General features: G+C 36.8%; 1 protein-coding gene across 6 annotated transcripts in view; it reads right to left on the bottom strand.

Moving 5' to 3' along the window:
- LOC106872957 (eukaryotic translation initiation factor 4E transporter) overlaps positions 1-18,515 on the bottom strand; it is a 115,629-nt gene that overhangs the window by 41,390 nt on the left and 55,724 nt on the right. For all 6 annotated transcript variants that reach the window (XM_052976797.1, XM_052976795.1, XM_052976796.1 and 3 more), the window contains exons 3-6: positions 16,241-16,314; positions 3,402-3,547; positions 2,173-2,311; positions 442-577 (exon numbers count right to left, since the gene is read on the bottom strand). In XM_052976797.1, coding sequence (XP_052832757.1) covers positions 442-577; positions 2,173-2,311; positions 3,402-3,547; positions 16,241-16,314 — 495 coding nt within the window. The remainder of the gene's footprint in view (positions 1-441; positions 578-2,172; positions 2,312-3,401; positions 3,548-16,240; positions 16,315-18,515) is intronic.

The raw sequence follows: 18,515 nt of genomic DNA, 5'->3' as shown, positions 1-18,515 counted from the left end.
CGTTGTGAGTGTTTGAGCGAAAACACCTAAAGTTCCACGAGGCTCCGGCAGGGGATGGTGGCAAACCCTGCTGTACTCTTTCACCACAACTTTCTCTCACTCTTACTTCCTGTTTCTGTTGTACTTGTATTTCAAAGGGTCAGCCTTGTCACACTGTGTCATGCTGAATATCCCCAAGAACTACGTTAAGGGTACAGGTGTCTGTGGAGTGCTCGGCCACTTGCACGTTAATTTCACAAGCAGGCTGTTCCGTTGATCGGATCAACTGGAACCCTCGACGTCGTAAGCGACGGAGTGCCAACAAGATGTTACAAGTGAACAAGCCACAGAGTTTTCCTTTTTCACCCAAAAACAATCTAATGAAGGACAGCACTTCTCTGAATCACCACAATTGAAAACATAAAAACAAAGAAAAACATCCATGTCATAAAAAGACCATACCCGATCATAGTTGTTCCTAAAGTTATCACCACGACCACTATCGTTCCTTTCAAAGCGATCATCACGGTTATCGTATCTACAGTTGTAATCCTTCTCGAGTTGAATTCGGCCACTCCCAATTCTTCGAGTTCGCTCTCTACAGAAAAGGAAAACAAAAGAAAAAAAATTGTAAAAATGAAGGATAATGAAGAAAGAAAAAGAAAGGAAAAAAGCTGAAACCAAGTCTAAATTTAACCCTTTAAACATGCAGATTACTGTTGAATTACTGTAAAGCTTTAGTCACACTGCTTTGGATGATTAATCATGCATTATCTCATACCACTGAGACTTTAATGAGGTGATTATTGTTAAAATGACATTGTAAGGTCATTTACCAATTTTACTCATAAAGGTACTGACTGACCCATGGCTACTTGTAAAAGACACTTACCCAAAGTGTCACAGAGTAGAATTAGACAAAGGACTACATAAGAGAGAAGCAAACTTTTTAACCACAAAACAATGCCTACCAATATCCATTTCCTGAATCATATGATGAGATGGCTGTGTGGTTAAAAAGTTTCTTCTGCAGTCACGAGATCGAAGGCTCAATCCTATTATATAGCACAGAGCATTTTTCTTTTTTTAAACCATAGCCTAAGTTTGACTCAAGACATGCGAGTCAAAATTAAGAGAAATTGAAAGCCCATCAGGTGGGCCACATTTGTAATGCAGAAGGCCAGTTTTGTTTCAGACTGTAACTCCAATTTGGCCTAAGAATTACATTAGGAGTACAAATATGTGAAAACTGCTCTGTAATTCAATAAAAATAGCTATTATCAAAAATTAAAACCAGACTAATTGTAGACATGGTTGTGTGGTTAAGAAGTTTGCTTTCCAACTATGTGGTCTCAGGTGCAGTTCCACTGCATGGCACCTTAGGCAAGTGTCTTCTACTACAGCTCCAAACTAAACAAAGCCTTGAGTAGATTTGGCAGACAGAAAGTGAAAGATGCTCATGATGTGTGTTTAACCTTGTCTAGCGAAGGCACATGGCTAAGTGGTTAGGGATATTTGGCTCACAATCGTATGGCTGCAAGTTCAATTCCAGGCAGCACATTGTGTCCTTGAGCAAGACACTTTATTTCACATTGCTCCAATCCACTCAGCTGGCAAAAATGAGTTGTACCGGTAATTCAAAGGGCCCAGCCTTGTCACACTGTCATGCTGAATATCCTTAAGAACTATGTTAAGGGTACACATGTCTAGAGTGCTTAGCCACAGGCAAGTTAATTTCATGAGCAGGCTGTTTTGTTAATTGGGTCAACTAGAACCCTTATAACCGATGGAGTGCCAGTTATTCATGTCTTGATATGTATGGCTGTAAACAATCACCATCATAAGTGATGTTTGTTTCGAGTCTTCTGTGAGAAACATATCCCATCATGGGGAAATATTACCTTGTCTGGAGATAGGTGAGGATTGGTGACAGGAAGGGCATCCAGCCATTGAAAATTAACCCCAATTAATTCCATCTACTCCATACAGGCATCGAAAAGTGAATGTTAAACAATGAGGATATATCTAGTATTCCAACATCCAAACTGGTGGGGGTTTTTTTGGGGGTTTTTTTTTTAACAGCAGGTTGTGATTTGAAGGAGATTATGCTGCTGTTTCTAGTAGGCTGAGAGACTACAGAGGGTTCCAAGTTCACTTCAATTTACATGTCAAAAATACGTATGAAAGGATTACCTTTGAGCTGACTCTTTGAAATCAGGAGGACAACTAACTTGTCTCCCGATGCCCGAAAGTGTTACATGGCACCCTGTTCCAAAGCTTCTACGTTGAGGGCTTAACACTATACAATCATCCCTCAAACGCTCCTTGGGGTCTGCAACAAAAAAAAACAACAAAAAAAATCATCATTAGTCAAAAAGTCAAACACATAACTACCCAAGTCTTAAGATACAAATAGGGATGCTTTTGGAGTTTTGTTTTTTTTTAATTTTTGGATATTAGCATAGTTACTGAAATTAGTCTAAATTTTCCTAAGAGTTGCTGGATTATGCATTTCATCGTTTAATAATTCCTCCAAAGATAGGAAATGTCTTGAGCTTTAAATAAATTGTATTTTCTGACATAAGTTGATGTAGTATACAGTGTAAACATTCAAATATCATTATCGTTCCAAATCCTGCAGCATTTTACATGGAATTTTTTGTCCTAAATCATCTTGGTGTATAAATTGACCTAGTTTGTTTTGTTTTGTTTTTTTGGGGGGGGGGGGCTGTAAATTTTGGTCTGAAAAATTCAACTAGCATGCCAGAAAATATGGTAACAAAACATCTCAGATTTTAATATCAAAGCCACACAATGTTGCTTGAACTACTTGGCCACAATTCATACTTGAATCATAGTTTTGTGCCCTTGGGCTGAGTACATAAATACATTTGCATCAGCACAACAAAAACCAAAAGTTCCACTCCAAATCCACAGTTGTGTAGTTAGTATCCAACCAGTGCTAACATAAATCAGCTATGAAATTTTTTTAGAAGAGTTGGATCTCCAGAGACGATGGAGAAAATAAAACTTGGTCTAAATCAGTTATGTCTTTGGTGAAAGTGTTGAAATATGGAACGGAAATTAGTTACACAGAAATTGTTTTGCTTAGAAGACAAAAATAAACATTGAGGTCAGTTGTCATGTGGTCAAAGAGACTGACCAATGTGATCATAGGTTCAGACCTTGCTGTGGCCACTGTATACTCTAGCATACAAAGCTTGCTTTACCTGCTCAATAACAGTTACCACTACTATTTCAAAGCTAAGAGGTTTAACACTGCAAGGATTTCAGTAATTTAAGCACTGACAATATGCAAACATCCTAAAATACACACACACAATTCCCAAAACTACCAGCCATGCTAGCATTGTAAATAAAATGCACAGATAGGAGAGGAAAAAAAAATTCTAAAGACTTACCCGACAAGCGACGGCGGAAGATAAATTCTCTATCAATCTCCAAAGGTCGCCGTCGTTCTCGACCATCACTGATTGTAAGGGGCGACCCCTCAGGTGAAGCAATGAAAGCCTTGAACCATTTTTCTGGGTCCCACACACCATCAGAGCTAAAGAAATAGTTTAATATACATGAAAGGTCATTATACAAATGTTATTTTCCTTTTGCTTTTAAATAATTTTTTTAATTGAATAATTAAAAAAAAAAAAAGGAAAAATATTCAGAACATCAAAAGTAACATTAAAATAGATTTGTTTTCTGACAAATGACTTCATCTGAAATTTTGGAGATGAAAGTCAGTCAAGAAACAACACATTTAGTGCCATTTTTCTACTTAATTTCAAATTATATTTTCATCTCAACCATACTTTTTCCTTTTTCTGCAAGGATACCCATGTGTCTCTTTTATAGCAAAATACCGGTTTCTATCCTTCTAACTTCTCTACACTTGGCACAATGTAAACCTCTCTCAATGTTGCTCCTTCACTGTCAAGTAGCCTTGCCTTGCAATGTTACACGCTAAGCCTCATTGGTGCTGGCAGGAGCCCTGGAAAAAGTACTCAGTGCACATTACAAAGCGGTTGATGTTATGAAGAGCACCCACCTGTAGAAACCATACCAAAGCAAACAATGGAAATCAATGCAATCCCCAGGTTAATTAGATCCTGTCCAAACATACAGCCCATGCCAACACGGAAAATGGACATTAACAGTTTGACAACAAAGATATATAACTATTCAATTTCAGTTTGAGCCACTGATTGTTTGACCTGCCCAAGGAGCAGAGAAATACTTAAACCCTATCACCAACAACAATTTTATTTTTAAGGGCTGACTTCACCTTTCATATTTCTCTTCAACAGGGATCATCTAGATTACCTCTACATTATCAAACACCATATCAAGCACATCAACACCAGTTGTTACCAATCTGCAGACTTCACAATGCACCAGTAACAACCACGGTGATAGCCATACTAAGATTACCGATGTCAATACAATGAGGATATGTGGCCTAGTGTTGAGGGTGTTGCACTCACAATCATAAGATCATGGTTTCAATTCCAAAATGTGGCAATGTGTTGTGTTCTTGACAAAATTTCCTATTGATCCAGTCCACTCAGCTGTAAATGAGAAACCCCATGACAGACTAGCATTCTGTTCAGGGATAATGTCTGCCTGCCAAGCCAGCAAGGTGGCATCATTCAAAAATTACAATGAAATTGTTTTGTGTTGTACTTGACTGATACTTTGTTTTCAACCCTGGAGGAATGAAACAAAGTTGGCCTCAACAGAACTTGAACCCACAATGTAAAGAGCCTGAAAAACTGCTAAGGATTTTGTCTGATGCACTGATTTTTGCCAGCTCACTACCTAAATAATAATTGTAGTTTCTAATACAGTCACATGGCCAGCAATTTTAAAGGGAAGAGGATCCATCAATTCAATCGGTCCCAGTACTTGGCTAGTATTTTATTTTAACCTCAGCTGGAAAAAGGCAAAGTTAATCTTGGCAATAGTGGTTGAACACTGAATACAAAGAACCAGAATAAGCGCTACGAAACATTTTCTTAGATGTGCTAACGATTCAGCCAGCTCACATTTTCATAAGTTCAGGAAGAGGTGCGAGTCAATTACATTGACCCCAGTGCTCAACCAATACTCATTTTATTGACCCTAAAAGGAAAAAGATGACCTCTGCAGAATTTGAAAATGGACGAAATGCTAAGCATTTTTCCTGTCGAGATAATGACCGCTAGTTCACCACCATTTTAGTAATGATGCTGAGATTAAAATTATATTCTGAATTTACAAAATTAAAATTAAGTTTTAATTTCAGTTTCAGCTTCATAGATGATTTCAGATTATACAAGCACTACGGACATTTTTTTTTTTTACCTATTTAAAATTTTCACCTAACACAAATTTCAAACTTTAAAAACTTCAAAAGAATAATCCTAAAATAATTTGAAACATTTCTATAATGAGATTTGAACCATAAAAAGGGAGAGCTATTTTTTTTCTTACTTTCTTTTTAAATCCCCCAAGAAACCAGCTGTGTGTCACAAGCAGTGATGAGTGATAGTGCATTCTAAGCATTTTTTAGAACATATGTAGAGAAACTCAATTTGCTATGTTGTGATATATTGACAGGTTCAGATGCAATGTTATGTTAAACAGACTCTGAAACAAAAACATTCCTTGACAGCTCTGAACAGGCTATTAGTCGTAACATGAGCAACAGATGTTGGTTTCTGGTGACGATGCTGACTACCAAATCTTCATTAGCCCTTCAGCATTCAAACCAGCCATATTTGGTTCAAATCTTCTATTTTATGTTCAAAATGGCCAGATTTGGCCTATCACACCTACCTCACATGGTCGTTCTCAAAATAAACAATCACATCATTGAAATCTCAATGCTATGAGATAATGCAGCATTAATTCAAAACAATGTGAATAAATAAGTATTACATTTAATATAATCTAAACGCCAGACCTTTGCTAACTAAAGAATGCACGATATTTTGGCAGTGACTTTTTTTTCACCCCCTTGAGGTGATTTCTAACACTGGCACTCAAATTCAAAGTCAAGGGAAGTGCATATTCAATATTATCACCTCAGGTACTAGACCAGTAATTTTTTTGTCTTTTTTATAACACTAACCCCAAACAAGACTAAAAGCAAAATCAACCCTAGCAGAATCAGTGCTCAGCAGTCCCCTTGCTTACTAGTTCCTGTCAAACTGCCCAACTCATGCTTGTACGAAAAAAAAAAAACTGAATGCTAAACAATTAAGCATCTATTTTAATTGAAAGTACATAATACACAGGCCCGTGTGAGGGAACAGATTTCTTAACACCCTAACCTGTTAAAGTGTAAAGGTTAGAGCTGTCACTGAAGGATGTTTTTAACACCTAATACAACTGAAATTACCAGTTTAATAGAAATGAAAGGAATTAGGTATGTAACCCTGCCTTTTTAAAGCTAAAGCATTTTCAAATATAAAACTGAAGTGAATGCCACATTAACAATCACATTAATGATATAGCTTTCAGAATTGCGGAGATGTACTTGCATAGCAAGCGACCTGATCCGAGATCGTGTGCTGGAATGAAAACAATTGCAGCGTGGAAGGTGTTTATAAGCCATTTAAAAACACACAAATGCAGTTAGATTCACTTCAACATTTGAATTTAATTTGTCAAAATATTTTCGTCGCTTTGAGACCACGACCTGTTCAAGTACAGAACTTTGTCAGTGAACAGGTCGCGGTCTCAAAACGAGAAAAATATTTTGACAAATTAAATTTAAATGTTGAAGTGAATCTAGTGGTCTTTGTGTGTTATTTTAAATGGCTTATAAACACCTTCCACGCTGCAATTGTTTATTAATGATATAATTATACTGTAAAGGAGTGAAAAGTTTAGTTGGACAAAAAAATTTTTTTTAAATACAATTTACAAAAGGAATCATTCCTACAGACTAAGAACTAAATCAACATCCGAAATTTACTAACGACTTGTTTGAAGAAATGGAACTTCTACCACAGCTTCCTACCTTTAAGGTCTTTCAAATTATGTCAAAATAGTCAAAATACTATCTATAAAATTGAAAATTTTAAAACATTTTATGCCAAGGCGTCAATAGTTTTATCTACAGAATCTGCAGCCCTGATCCATAATGCCACCTCCACAGCAAGTTTAACCATTTAGCATTCTGATTATTGTCAAATGTAATGCTTATTTATTCATATTGTTTTAGAATTCATCATGCACTATCTTGTAGTCTTGAGATTTCAATGAGGTGATTATTCTTAAAATGACATTGTAGGATAGGATATGGCCAGTTTACATGCTACAAGTTTAACCCTTTAGCTTTTAAACTGGCCATATCTGGCCCAAATATTCTACCTGTTTTATGTTCAAATTGGCCACATCTGGCCTTTCATGCCTATCTGACAATATCATTAGAAACAATCACACCATTGAAATCTCAAAGCTACAAGATAAGGCATGATTAATTCAAAACAGTATGAATAAATGCATTTTACATTTGACAGTAATCTGAATGCTAAAGATTTAAGCTTACAACATTGTTGCTAGCAAAGTGTAGGGCTTTGGAGAAATAGTGAAAAATGCACCAACTTTCAAAGCAAACTGTAATATAACGCATTAAATTTTATAATTCCACAGATTTCAACAATTTTTCTTCTACTAAAAATCAGATTTAAGATCTATGAAGAAGCATTTGTTTCTAAAAACAAAAGGTTAGTAAATTTGGGATTTTTATTTTTGATGTCCCCATAACTTAGTAGTTCAGCAAGAAACTGACAGAAATACCAAACATTCTATAACAGCATTTAATAAATTTTAATGGGATAAAAATTTTCAATCTTTCAGAATATTAATAAAGACTATGTACCTTTTTTTTTTTTTTTCTTCATAAAACCAGCTTTTTGATTTTATAAGTTTTTTCCTAGTGATTATTTGTATACTTTTAGTAAATACCAGACTGCCCGTGACCTATTGGGTCACTGTTGGTTCAGTTTATAAAACATTGAAGTTGATTTCAACATGGCATTGAAATGAAAGTTAATTTTATGATGACTCCGTTAAATATTTTATTTCATTCATGTCATGTTCATATTTAAGGTTTTATTGATTATTTACAGCAACTAATAGAAACAGAACTTCTGAGAAGAACTCCAGTAACAGCATTTATTTATGGGATATGTACACACTTCTACAAAATGTAAACGGAATTGTTATAGAACGTAAACAAACTTAATGGAAACAATTTTTACAATATTATTTATTCCCATTTCAGGGTTATGTTACTTCCAGAGTATTTTCCAATATGTGCCACTTTGGTTATTTATGAAGGTATCCCCCCCACAAAAAAAAAACGTGTATCTCAGGAATTCCATGGTCCAATTTATGCGAAACTTGTTTTATTGTTTGTATTTGCATTTCAGGGGTACCTTAATTTCAGAGTATTTTCCCATTATGTGCCGGTTTGGCTGTATTAAATTACAGACAAGCAAGCAAGGAATCTGTTTTAGTAGTATATAGATAAAGCAGTCAGAAGGACACAGTTTTGTCCTTTAAACCCAAACAGGTCAAGGTGCTAAAAACTAATCTTATGGTTCACACTGTCCATATTTTACTCTTTTACTTGTTTCAGTCATTTGACTGCGGCCATGCTGGAGCACCGCCTTTAGTCGGGCAAATCGACCCCAGGACTTATTCTTTGGAAGCCTAGTACTTATTCTATTGGTCTCTTTTCCCGAACGGCTAAGTTACGGGGACATAAACACACCACCATCGGTTGTCAAGCGATGGTGGGGGAGGGGACAAACAGACACACAAACACATACATATATACAATGGGCTTCTTTCAGTTACTGTCTACCAATTCCACTCAAAAGGCTTTGGTCGGCCCGAGGCCATAGTAGAAGACACTTGCCCAAGGTGCCAAGCAGTGGGACTGAACCCGGAACCATGTGGTTGGTAAGCAAGCTTCTTACCACACAGCCACTCCTGCGCCTATATATATATATATATATATATATATATATATATATATATATATATATATATATATATTTATATATTTATATATATATATATATATATGTATATATGCTGCATGCCTTTATTCAAGGTGTGAAATACATGATTAGCCTAATTACAAATAGGTGTATCAGAGGTAAGTGGGATCATGGAGAGCAAGAGACAGAGGCTTTGTGTACAAAAAAAAAGTCTAATAATACAGAGAAATCATTTGTATTTCAATACTTATTCCATCAGACTTTCTGTTGAATCACAGAGCTACAAACAAATACAAATCAATATCGATTGTAAAACGGTGGGAAACAAACAAACAGGCTTCTATAAAGTTTTCATTCACCAAATTCCCTTACACTGGTCAGCCCTGAGCTATAGCTGAAAACATTTGTCTAAAATGCCATGTGATGAGATTCATTCCAAACATATGTGGTTGTAAAGCAGCCATGCTTGTTGATATTAACTGCTGCATATGTTAAATACAAGTATAGCCATAATTTAAAACTTGTTCTTCAGAAATACTAATTACTTTTGACAGTTTGCTCTAGCACCCCATCAGTCCTATCTCCTTCACATGACCACCCACCCTAATATGTGGGATAGCCATGTATCTCCTCTACAGCAAGACACCTATTTGCCCCTTTCAACACCTGGCATAAAGCCACTTCTCCCTCTGAAATACCAATTCCCTCACTTTGTCGTGGGGGGGGGTCTGTACCTCCACTCCCTGACACTGTGAAGTGGATAACCTTAGGAAGAGTATCCAGCTATGGAAACCATGTAAAAGCTGAGCCGACACTAGAGCTCGGAGCACCCCGTAGCTTGCTGGATCCTATTAAACTTTGCAACCCATGCCAGCGTCAAAATCAGACATTAAATGACAATATCATTCATGGCAAGACCCATGCATCGGTTATAAATTGAAAATGATACACGGATCAGTTGGGGATGAAAATGTTCAGGACTCACAACATATAGATCCAAAAATATAGTGATTCATAATATAACAGGAATACATGCAATCCTGAGATGCCAAAAACTTCGAAAGTTCTTAGAGATTAGATTGATATTCTGTCTTCTGCCATTTGTTGATCAGCTCCAAACTAATATATATTTGAGCATATATAGATGATCAAAAACATTCTGTCCAAGGCCATCTCTTCCCTGCACCTTCAGGTATAGCATCTTTGCCTCAGCTCCATCATGTGACTTTTAGAGCCCTCCACTCCACCCCCCCGCAACTTTGCTTCAAGGACCCATCCTAATCTACATACTTCTTATTCATAGTTATATTTTTCTTTATTCTATCTTAACTTCAATATTTCATGTTATTCTAAAGAACATCTTTAAAAGTACAAGTTAAATTTATTTAGATCTATTACAAATTTTAATAAGCAAAACTTCCAGATATGAATAACAGAGCACTTTTACAATCCAGGCAACTTTCAAAGACAAACAGCACACTTTTCACACATCAATCAGTTCAGAATAATCAAGCTGAGGGCTAAGTCAGTGTCCAATAGATACCAAACAATCCAGTCTGGTACACGTACATGGTACAAAGTAATATTTTTACAAGAACTTTTGCAGATACAATGTATTACCATTTTATTTCTTGAAATTTTCAGTTAACACAGTTTAATTCTTGTTCAACATCTTAGCCAAAGTAAATAGACGACTCATCTATGTACTTTGATCTTCACATAGGGCCCCTGAACTGCAGAGGCCCCCCTATGGCCGCAGGGATTGTAGGGGCTTAGCGACGGCTTTGCAGGGTAGGCTAAGAGAGAACTGGTTGTAACTATGTAGTGTTTCTTGATCTTTTAGGATACTGTGTGGTCTCTCGACCTGTTACAAAGTAGCAAACGAATTTCACTGAAGTTACTCACACTGGAGTTGGCTTACACTGTTTTGTATCACATGATACACGGGCATATTTCTCTGGCGTCCACATATCGTATGATACGTTTTTTTTTTTTTTATTCAACCACCAGAGTAATTTGGGATTCACGAAAAGAAAGCTTTCTACTACTCAGAACGCAAGGGCTAACTGCAAGTTTGAAAATATAAGTGTGGACGTTTAGGACAAACGTATTAAAAATGATTTGGACAAAAAAAAGAGTGTAAAACATCTGATTGATTCGGGTTTGTTCCATTGTCAAATCTGATGGAAGATTTGGTCCTACATTTGCATATCAAAACTGACCTGGAGCTAGGGAAACTACGAAAGATGTGGAATGAAAAACAACTAGGTCATAAGACGTACACAATACACTTCGATGCAGCCACATCTTACATTAATCAATGCTTAGCGAACTGTCCTTTGTTTCATAAGACAAACATCAATTACAATAGTAACTGTCGAGCAATACGGAGAAACTGAATACAATTTGAACACTCGACCTTCTATAAACAGTAGCCAAATTCCGTCAAGTCACGCACTGGCGTCTTTAAAAAATGACGGACACATTGGATACTGTAGGCGTAAGTATATAAGACCAGACGGTCACTGGTGGAATGCACCTGACCATAAAGCTTACTCGATCAGAGCTGACTTTGGGCTACACAACAATGACAATTTAAATGTGTGTTGGTATTGGTTAAACAAAGACTGGAGCGAGATGCAAAATTAAGGGGGGTGGGGTGGAAGGAATGCGAAGACGGCGAAGTGAAGCGGTTGACAATTTAATTTCTTGAAAATGTAAACACAGACATTGATGTCAACGATAACATACGAAGTGAGCAAAGAAGGTGCCATGGCAGCAAAAATAAACGAATGTCCAGATAAAAGAAAAAACCCAAAAAACTGAAAGAAAGAGAAAGAGATGGAGAGGTGGAGTAAAAGTACATAGAGATCTATTGCAGTAAGATTAAAGATAGAAAGGGTGGATGGAGATGGGGGGGGCAACGAGTAATTAGAACAGGAGTAATGAATGACAGGAAACTAATAGTAAATAGTCGGGGGTGGGGAATGAGAGATGAGCTTAGTTAAGTAGGCATCAAGTTTACAAACGGAATAAATGATTTATACTTTAGAACAGTGACGACACCAAGGAAAGATATAGAGGGGTGGTAAGAGAAGATAACTGTAAAAGAAGAAAAACAAGTGGAGAGAAAGAGAGATAGTTGTTTGGGAAATAAAAAAAATATCGATTTTTGTTTTTTTAATGGAGAAATATCCGAAGTTAGAGATAAGAGGAGAAGCGAAAATAAAAATATAAAGCCGTGGATGACGGGAAAGAATGAGAGAGAGAAAAAATAAAATAAATATTTGGTAATTTAAAGGCCAAACCGAGAACGAGGCAACAAAGATGGCGGCAGTGAAATGAATGACAAAACTAACATGGCCGCCCAGAGATGTAAACAAAACAAAATCATACAAGACATTCGTTTGAGGAAGTTCCTTGCAGTTAGATTAGAGCAGTGATGCAGGATTTTGCTCTTTTTTAAAATAAAATAAGCTTAAGCCTCTTGCTCGAGACTAATCACGCAAAGTGAGGAAAACTAAAATCCAAACATTTTGACATTACGTATATCATGTTGTGTGTGTGTGTGTGTGTGTGTGTGTGTGTGTGTGTGTGTGTGTGTGTGTGTGTGTGTGTGTGTATACATACACACCCACCCACACAGAGGGAGACTTAGTAAATTAGAACTAAAACATGTTTTTAGATGTAATTAAATTGGTGGTGAGTGGAATGACAGTCTTTTAAAAATTAGAAGCCTATAGAATTTAGTGTACATTGCCTAAAATAAAATGCATGCGTATACAATCCTCACCGCCACCATCACCACTACCACTACCACTAACCACACAAGAACGCCAAGGCTTGTGATGCTTGTAACATTAACAGAATAACAAGACACACAAATAGTAATTAACTTTACATCAGAATCATATTCGTTTATTCATCAAATAGTAGGCTGGGGGGGGGGGAAGGTTGACATGGCTTGTAATATCATGCCAAGCATGAGAAATAATTTAACAGCAAAAACAAGTTTTACCGTATGAAGTTAGAAAAAAAAGTCTTGCTGTGAATAAGACAATCACAAGAAATGTAAGCTAATCTGAAGACCCCCACCACCCATCCCAAATATTTTGTGACACGACAGTGCCTACAATCTTTTATAGTAGTTTTTTTTTTTTTTCTACGGACCCTTCTGATTCCTATTTTATTCTACTGGTCCCTCATAAGCCATTTCTATTCTTTAAAAACCATTATTTTTATAATTACAATTAAAAAAAAATAAATTGTGTATTGTGGAAGCATAAGCAAACGATTGCACAAATTTTAACAAAATTTTACATGAACCCCCCAGATAAGAACCACTGCTCGAAGGCGGGGGTCGACGAAGTCAAATCCTGAAATCGATACGATTTCCCCCTCTCCTCAAAACTGCTGGCCTTGTGCCAAAATTAGTTTTATCATTATCACCATCATTAACATCAACAGCATACATTTCTTCGCCTGGTATTACCCAAAGATAGTGGGAAAATCTGCTGTTGCCGCCTTTGCAGCAACTATCAATAATAAAATTATTTACAATTCAAATTAAAATCAGTTGGCATAGGCTGGCCACGTTTCACAAAGGTTGCTAATATGTCCTTGGGAAATAGACATAAGTGTCACAAATTCCAATTAACCCCATATTTTATGGTATAAAGGAGGGGGTAGGGGGCATCATCAGGTGGCGATCTCGAAGAGATAGCAACGGTTTTACAATAAGCATAAATATAGCAACATAAACCTCAAATATCCACAAGCTTTTTATACATATTTACACTTCCATGACACCCGGGTTAACACCACCGTCACCACCACCACATGCTTAAGTGGCCTTAGCAGCGGTGATGGTTGTTTAACCCTGACTGAGACCTGATCAAGCAGACCCGTGATCAAAGGTGTTCAAACCATGACGATCCTGTCTTTTGCCAAGGGCCATATCAAACGTGTCCTTTTCCAAGATGCCTGCGGAACTGATCTGAGGGAGATTTGGCTACTATTTCTATTAATGGTATTCAGACCAGATCCCTACCAACGACTTCCCTCTATTTCTTCGTGTTTGTTATCAGCCACATCAACCATACCAGTATGAAAAAGGGATATAGAGGGGCAGAAAGAGATGGGGGTGGCCACATGATTGATTGGCTTAAAATCATACAGAAAACAATCCAGCCTGCTCTTTGGAATGAGTCAGATACAGACCTACTCATTTCTCGTCTTCATTTTCTTTTTTTTTGTGTGTCCTTTTGCTGGGCCACTTCAAGTCCACCACACTAACCAAAAACTCACAGTCCCATCCATCTTCCCAGAACAGCAACTTGCTGGAATCTCACAGCCACAACTTTCCTGCTTATATCAACTTGAAACAGGTTAAAAGGAACCCCTTAACAGCCCCCAATCTCACTAGCCCCAGAAAGCCTGATAAAGGCCACGAGAACTGCCCCCTTCTAGATCAAGTAACTACAATTTATAAAAATAAAACAATGGAATGCCTCACTCTGAAAATTACTTGAGTACCCTTTTACTTGTGTCAGTCACTTGACTGTAGCCATGCTGGAGCACTGCCTTTAGTCAAGCAAATCGACCCCAAGACTTATTCTTTATAAGCCTAGTACTTATTCTATCGGTCTCTTTTGCCGAACCGCTAAGTTACGGGGACGTAAACACACCAGCATCGGTTGCCAAGCGAAGTTGGGGGGACAAACACAGACACACAAACATACATATATATATACATATATACAACGGGCTTCTTTCAGTTTCTGCCTACCAAATCCACTCAAGGCTTTGGTTGGCCCGAGGCTATAGTAGAAGACACTTTCCCAAGGTGCCACACAGTGGGACTGAACCCAGAACCATGTGGTTGGTAGGTTGACAAGCTTCTAATTTTGTTGTAATAATGCACCAGCTCTAGCATTTAATCCTCAGAAGAAATTGATAAGATAGCCAAGATTGCTATCTTCAGTTTGGTTTCCATGTCCACCTTCACCTATGGTCATGAATGTTAGGTAATGACCAATCGATATAAGATTGTGAATACAAGAGACCAAGATGGAAGTCTTCTGAAGGAACTTAGTTGTAATGTTACTCAATAAGGTACATAGCTTGGAGATCAGAGAGACTCTCCAGGCTGAGCTGCTGCTACTCTGCATTGAGAAGTTACAGCTCTGGTACTATAGACATGTGATTAGAATGTCACAGGAAAGAATTGCAAAACAGATCTCTTGCCAGATGGTTTGGCTTCAAGGATCTAAGAGTAGACCAAGAACAGAATGGTTGAATAATATCCATCATCTCAGTTGGTTGTACATATGAATCCAGCTGGAAAGTTAACGATAGATACGTGAGATTGAAGTAACTATAGGGGAAGCATATGAGGACTAGCCCCACAGAACCCTCTCAAAAATAGTGAGTAGAGGAAATGGATGAATGTATGGTGATGACAAATTTAAGAAATTTGTTTAATGAACTAGGAAAAAAAAATTTAATTAACCATGATAATTACAATCAGAATTTGGAAATTACACATTGGAAAGATAAATGTAAAAAGAAAAATTTGTAATTTCAATTAACAAAAAGCGAGCCCTTATAATAAAAAAAAAAAACCCACTTATAAATGTATAAATTGATATCAAGTTTTTTTCTTTTTTTATACAAAGCAGAAAAGTGAAAACTCAAAATGTAAACAAGTTATTTAAACAAATTCAACATAACCTGTAAAGAAACTTTAAAAGGGCCCAACTCAAATTGAAATAAGTAGTGGTTTTAGCAAGAAAGAATATTCTTTTGGAAAGAACTCTTAACATCAACCTGTCTAGATACCATGATATAAACTTCCTATTTTAACTCTTTAGCATTCAGATTTTTCTATCAAATGCAATGCTTATTTATTCCCATTGGTTTGAATTAATCGTGCATTACTTTGTAGCTTTGAAATTTCAATGACATGATTACTTTGTAGAATGACATGATAGGTGTCAGAGGCCAGATGTGGCCAATTCGAAGATAAAACGTAGATTATTCAGGCTGGACATGGGCCACATTAGATGTTAAAGGTTTGAAGTGATCTAAAAAGTTCCTATCAAAATTCCATGATAATTTTTCTTCCAAACACAAGCTTAATAGTGAGAAAGTCACCTCACTAAATTCTTTTTTTTTACAAAATTAATTGAAACAAAATATTTCAATAGAAATATGACAACAAAGGGTTAAATACTCAAGATACTTACGTGTAAAATTCTTTCGAAAGACCTAATGGTTTGCTCCTGGCAGCAGGAACCTTTTTCAACTCTAGAAGTCTTTCCTGAAATTAAATAAAATTCAACTGTAAGAAATGCTTGAAATTGTTAACTTCTCACTAGGAGTATTATCCACTAAACAAATTCAAAACAACTGTATTTCAAATAAAATCACCTAATTAACCCATTATTTTGTTTTCACATCTACCGGTCCCCTTTTGGCCACTTGCATTATTGCCACCACCCTCAGAGGGGCAGGACCACTAACTCTGGGAACTACTGGGCTCCATGAAGACTTACTGGACACAAAATGAACACTTATAAACTCCACAACCAAACTTATCTACAGCAGTGCTAATACCACAAAAACACTGTCCAAACTCTGACATCACGAGGAAGAATGTTATTTAACCATAGGTCAGGCCTGATCAAATAACTCTACAATTAAACATTCTTGTTATTTTCTTCTGGTTCTTTTTATTTTCACCTTTTTTTTTTTAAAGGCAAAGTACATCTAGATCTAAATTATCCAATGTGTCTTTGGCACAAGGGATGGAAACATAGCAGGGACAACAAATTTGAATATTTAAACTTTAACCTGTTGCCAGCAAACAACACTAAGTTTCATACCATACATTCCTTTGCCTGCCACTAATACCATGGTCCAGGCTGAACCAGCAAATCTATATTTCAACAATGACAAGACTCATTACTATTCATCAGCAGTGAACTATTATCTTTTACTGTTTCAGTCTTAAAACTGCGACCAAACTGGGGAATTGTCTTGAAGGGTCTTTTGAACAAACTGGCTTCAGTATTTTCTTTTTTAAGTCTGGTACTTATATTGGTTTCTTTTGCTGATAGAATGCATGTATAAAAGCCGAGCAACACAATGAAACAATGGGTAGGGGCAAACAGACACAAGCACAACAGGCTTTCAGTTTCCGTGTACCAAATTTACTCACATGACATTGGTCAACCCAGGGCTATGGTAGTAGACACTTGCCTAAGTTACTGTGCCGTGAGACTGAACCCAAAACCACGTGGTTGCAAAACAAACTCTTTAACTACACAACCATGCACATGCCTATATGCTTAAACTAATTACAATATTTATTAGGAAAAAAAAAAAATGATTGAATTTTACCCAATTTTCTGCTGAAAAGTCTTACAGCCATTTTACAATATTGTATATGTACCTTCTACCCTCTACAATTTTTTAGTACAATAGGAATGAAGAAAATAGGATCTCTAGCCTCAACAATAAGGCTTCAACTGTTTGATTAACTGAATTACCTGCTCACTGGATTAGCATAAGTGGCTGAGTATTCCACAGAGTTGCATTCCTATAACATAATCCTCAAGTAGGATCAGTGCAATGAGGCCATATCTTTGAATATCATGTACAATCCATACAACAGGCTTCTGCACAGTTTTAGTCTAATTCTGCTCAGAAAATTCGAGCTGAGCTGATCCATGGCAGTGGTAGAAGTCACTTGCTCCAAGATGACATACAAGAGGATTGAACCTAGACATAGAAATTGCAAAGTGAACTTCTAAACCATTCTGCCATGCAATTTCCGTTGCACTTATAAACATACCACTTGTGCTAACCAAAGAGCATTAATTAACAAGTTACCATTTTCACAGGGATTAAGCTATAAGCACACCATCTTTGTTGGAAAAAAAGCATGTTATTTTTGGAAGTTTAATGTTTGTAGATTTACACTTTTGGCAGTTAACCATAAAGCAACTCACTAGTGAACATACATATCATCATTTAAAGTACATTTTCCATACTGACATGGGTTGGATGGCTTGACAGGAACTGGCAAGGCCAGGGGCCATACACAGCTGCACTGTCTTATGGTTTGGTGCCCTTCCTAACACCAACCACTCCACAGAATGTACTGGGTGCCTTTTACATGGCACCATCATCACTTTTTTACAGTGATACCTTGGTTTTAGGATATATCACCTAAGCCTTATGAGCAGATTTAATAGATGGAAACTAAAAAAAAAATAAAACCATTATATACATGTCCAACCCATGCTAGCACTGAAAATGAATGTTAAATGGAAAGATGTTTAGCCTTGCAGAAATAATACCTTGCTTAGAAACAGATGAGGGTTGGGAACAACGGCATCTGGATGTAGAAAATCTGCCTTGACAAATTCCATCCACCCCATGCAGGCATGGAAAAGTAAATGTTAAAAGAATGATCTTGCATATTGTATGTGTGTGATGTATATATATATATATATA

Source organism: Octopus bimaculoides, chromosome 25 (assembly GCF_001194135.2).
Source record: "Octopus bimaculoides isolate UCB-OBI-ISO-001 chromosome 25, ASM119413v2, whole genome shotgun sequence".
Classification (NCBI taxonomy): Eukaryota; Metazoa; Mollusca; class Cephalopoda; order Octopoda; family Octopodidae; genus Octopus; species Octopus bimaculoides.
This window is presented reverse-complemented; position numbering and strand designations above follow the sequence as displayed.